This window comes from Macrotis lagotis, chromosome 7 (genome assembly GCF_037893015.1).
Source record: "Macrotis lagotis isolate mMagLag1 chromosome 7, bilby.v1.9.chrom.fasta, whole genome shotgun sequence".
Taxonomy (NCBI): domain Eukaryota; kingdom Metazoa; phylum Chordata; class Mammalia; order Peramelemorphia; family Peramelidae; genus Macrotis; species Macrotis lagotis.
The window spans coordinates 137,786,083-137,790,214 of NC_133664.1; the positions used below are offsets into that span (position 1 = coordinate 137,786,083).

The 4,132-nt window shown below is 35.9% G+C and overlaps 1 protein-coding gene across 1 annotated transcript in view; it reads right to left on the reverse strand.

Moving 5' to 3' along the window:
• Window positions 1-3,892, reverse strand: part of CFTR (CF transmembrane conductance regulator) — a 230,398-nt gene extending 226,506 nt beyond the window's left edge. Inside the window, exon 1 of the mRNA XM_074193848.1 lies at window positions 3,631-3,892. Within this exon, the coding sequence (XP_074049949.1) occupies window positions 3,631-3,683 (53 nt within the window). The 5' untranslated portion in view covers window positions 3,684-3,892. The remainder of the gene's footprint in view (window positions 1-3,630) is intronic.
• Between the last annotated feature and the right edge of the window lie 240 nt (window positions 3,893-4,132).

The window sequence follows — 4,132 nt, forward strand, 5'->3', positions numbered from 1 at the left end:
GTGTGTGTGTGTGTGTGTGTGTGTGTGTGTGTGTGTGTGTGTGTGTGTAAAATTTTCTTTTGGCTTACTTTTATGGGGAAAAAAATTAAACAAACTGTAGGTAGATTAAACATAAATGTTATGCATCTATACTATAAATATAGTACAAAATTAATAAAATGTTTAGGTTTTCAAAAAGAATTATTTTCAGAATAACAAAACCTTAAAAGAGATTCTTATATGAATCCCAAGTAAGAAATGCTTCTCTTTTATAACTCTAAGGCATCAAGGTTCATATTCTATGTGTTAACTGTTAAGATATTCAATATACATGATAAAGACAAAAGGAATTATTTACGATATGTTTGGCAGAGCTCTATTTGATAGAATTTTTAGAAATTATCAGATGAGTTTATTCTTTTCATTCATTCAATAAATATTTATGTAACACCTACTACATGTTATGGTTCATGGAGCTGGATACTCTATAGGATACAGTTGTCACTTGTTACCTGTGACTTTATAATGGAATAGGACATGAAAAATTACAATAACTTTACAGCTTTAAGCATAAAAATTCCAGTTCGTACTAGTCATCAGAAAGTAGCCAAGATTGCTTATGCAAAAATTTTTGATCCCTTTGTCATTAGGAAGTAGTTTGGAGAAAAGTAGTGGGTACAGTGCATAATTTTAAGGATTTTCTGCCCCCCCCAAGAAAAACTACATTTAATTTTACAACTAGTAATGTGATTGTTGATGTTGTTGTTGTTGAGTTGTGTCTGACTCTTTGTGACCCATTTTGGAGTTTTCTTGGCAAAGATACTAGAGTGGTTTGCCATTTCTTCAACACATTTTATAGAGGAGGAAACTGAGGCAAACAGGATTAAGTGACTTACTCAGACTCACATAGCTAGTGTCTCAGGCCACATTAGAACTCAATAGAACATTATATTATTGGGTAGCTCAGCCCTCTATCCTCTACCCCGCCTAGCTACCCAATAATATAATTACTTTTTTTTATTATTACACTGGTAGATGATGTAATGCATACCTTTTCCTAGTGGGGAAATTTAAAGTAAATAAAATCAGATCTTTAAAGTACCTGACATTTAGGTATTTCAAAATGATTCTGAATACCAACTCATCATCCTCATCTCCCCACAGGGATATAAAAGCAAAGCCTTTGTGAAAAATGAAGAAAGATAGTGACTAGATGATCTCTCAAGTCTTTACAGTTTTATATCTGTGATCCTGGTACCCTAAATATTATAATAGATTATCAACAGTTTAAATTAACAGACAATTACTAGGAACCAATTATGACCATTCCTAAAAGAGATGGAGGACAAAAAAGTTCAGAGTTGTGAGTTGTCTCAGGTACATGGGTCTCTCTGTTATGTTATTATGTTTGTGTCTCCTCTTCTATACAAAAACTGCATGTACTGATAGAAGAGTGTGACTCAGGTTTATAAGTAGTTTGTTTCTGTTAGTAAATGTTTCACTATTAGGATTTTTTTAAAGAACTTGAAATGTACAAGACCAAGAGCTAAGGAAACTGGATGTGACATCACCATCTCTTCAACCAGAAATTTTGAGGACAGCATGATACAACAAAAATGCATGGGACTTGGAATCAGGTTCAAATTTCACCTTTAAGACTACCTATGTGATATTGGGTAAGTCATTTACTTTCTCTGGCCCACAGTTTCTTTGTCTGTAAAATGAGGATATTGGACTAGGTAGATATCTTGAAAAAGCATTATTAAGTATTGCTATGTACCAGATACTGTGCTAGATGGCTTCTATGGTACCTTAGAATTTTAGAACTATAATTCTTTGATATGGAGAGGAGGAAGAAGGAATAATAGAAATACACAAATAAATCAAATACAAATCAAAGTAAAAAACCTAGGTACGAAGTTGGTGATGAAAGAGCAATAAAGACTGCTAGGCTACTGTTCTGATAGTTTGATGATATTTGCTCATAATATTTAACTTCATCTAAGTAACAGAAAAAGGTGATTCTAAAAGTAAAAACCTGCTCCCACATCCACAGGGGGGAGCTCTCCTTCAGGATTTTGTCCTCATTTAAAATTCCTTGGGCATATAAAGAAAATCAATTATTAAGTAGGTTGATAAAACTTGGATATTGGAATAAACATTATCCTCTCCCAAAAATGGTAGCACTCATGCTTATATACACATATACAAATATATATGAAAATATATATAAAAAACTATTTGTAGGTATATATATTCTTATTTTATTTGCTTTTTGTTACCAAATTTTGTTAATGTTTAAATTATGTTAGAAAATTGAGTAAGATAACTCCCCTCAAAACAATTGTATTCATTATTTTATTGAGGAAAAAATAAAAATGAAAAACATTCATCCCAGGAGTACTTTTCAACTGAAATAGTTAATTAAAGCTCTAAGACCATAAAACTAAAAATTGGCATTAAAAATTCTTACTAGGTATTACTTCCTGAGTTTTTATTGCTTTTCTCATCCACAGAAATGAAACAATAATTTATTAAATATTAGTCAGATATATCTACAGTACAGTATATGGTTCTGCGCATTCCTGTCTCCATGGAAACAATGAGCTCTTCTCCAATTCAGGAGCAGTAGAACTGAACTTTTCCCAAATTAAAAACTAGACTCATTTTATTCAAAAGACAAATATACTTTTTAGGCAAACAGAATTTATTCTGTCAAAGGATATATAAGTTTTTACCTTACTCATCCACCATCAAAAAAGGGTCTGTTTCATTAAATATTTGTCCTCATTTGGAAGTAAAGTGATTTGGTTGTATTTGCAGCAAAAATAGATTTGTGAGTTTTTGAAATCTCTAAATGTGAAGAGGAGGAACTCTCTATTAATATCTTAATCATTAGTTATTAACCACTTGGTAATAATATTTGAAACAATACACTACTTGGTAATTTCCTTTGGGAAAAATCAGATACTAACCACAGAGTAAGTCATATTGTTTGACTAGTAAGCATCTCTGAATTTTAGCTTCTGATAGATACTGCTATAATTAAGTACAATTAAAGCAAGATTTCTTAAGCTGAGAAGCTGAGGTCTGTGGATAAATCTCAGGAGATTCATGAACTTAGTTGGGGAGAAATTACATCTTAAATTTCACTAACCTATATATGAATAGCATTTCTTTAAATTGTTCAAAAATCTTATCTTGAGAAAGAGTTCATTAAGCTTTGCCAGACTGCTAAATGGAAGAGAGAGGGAGGGAGAGAGAGAGAGAGAGAGAGAGAGAGCGAGAGAGAGAGAGAGAGAGAGAGAGAGAGAGAGAGAGAGAGATAAACATAGAGTTTAGAACCCCAGGTTTACAGTCTTGACGATGGGGGGGTGGAGATTAGAGGAGTACTCATAACTGTCCTCATTACATGTACATTTCTGTTAGTCTGCTTTCATGGTGTTTTGGATTTTTTTTTTTAGATCTTCCTTCACATTTCCGCCATCTCTAATTAGGGGGAAAAATGCACCTTTCCTAGAGGAACCCTCAAAGGTTATACTTCCGAAGCACACAAAAACACACACAATGTCTTTAAACCCAAACCCCAGGAACACACCTGCTCACTCCCCTCTTCCTCGAGGCATCCATGTCATTATCAGCAACACTTACCTGAAGAAAAGTTTCGAGAGGACATTTGCCTTTTCCAGGGGTGATGTCTGCATGGTCCCTCGCGGGCTGCCAGGGTGCCCGGCTGGAGAAGACTGCAGTGGTGACTCTAAATTGCCAAACTCTCAGACAAGTCCACTCTGCTCCTGCTGCCTCCTGTGTCTCTCCACCTTATTCACTTGGGCTGCCGTGATGTCATCACCACCTCCTACCACCTCCCCCCACCCATGTCTATCCTTGCCGGCCCCTTACACCTCTCTTCTCCTTTTCCCCACCTCCTGCCCCAGCTTGCAGGTTAAAAGGCGAGCCACAAGCAGTCCTGCTTCACATTCGCTCTGCCTTTTCTTCTTCACCCCACTTCGCACTTCCCCTTTCTTGGGTGACTTCTGAGCCTCCCGCCTTTCCCGCCCCTTAATTCTCTACTCCGCCTCCCTCGCCCCCAGCGGGTTCTTTCCCAGACCAAGAATTCCCTTCCCTGGGCTTCCTTCCCTACCTTGCGACTCCA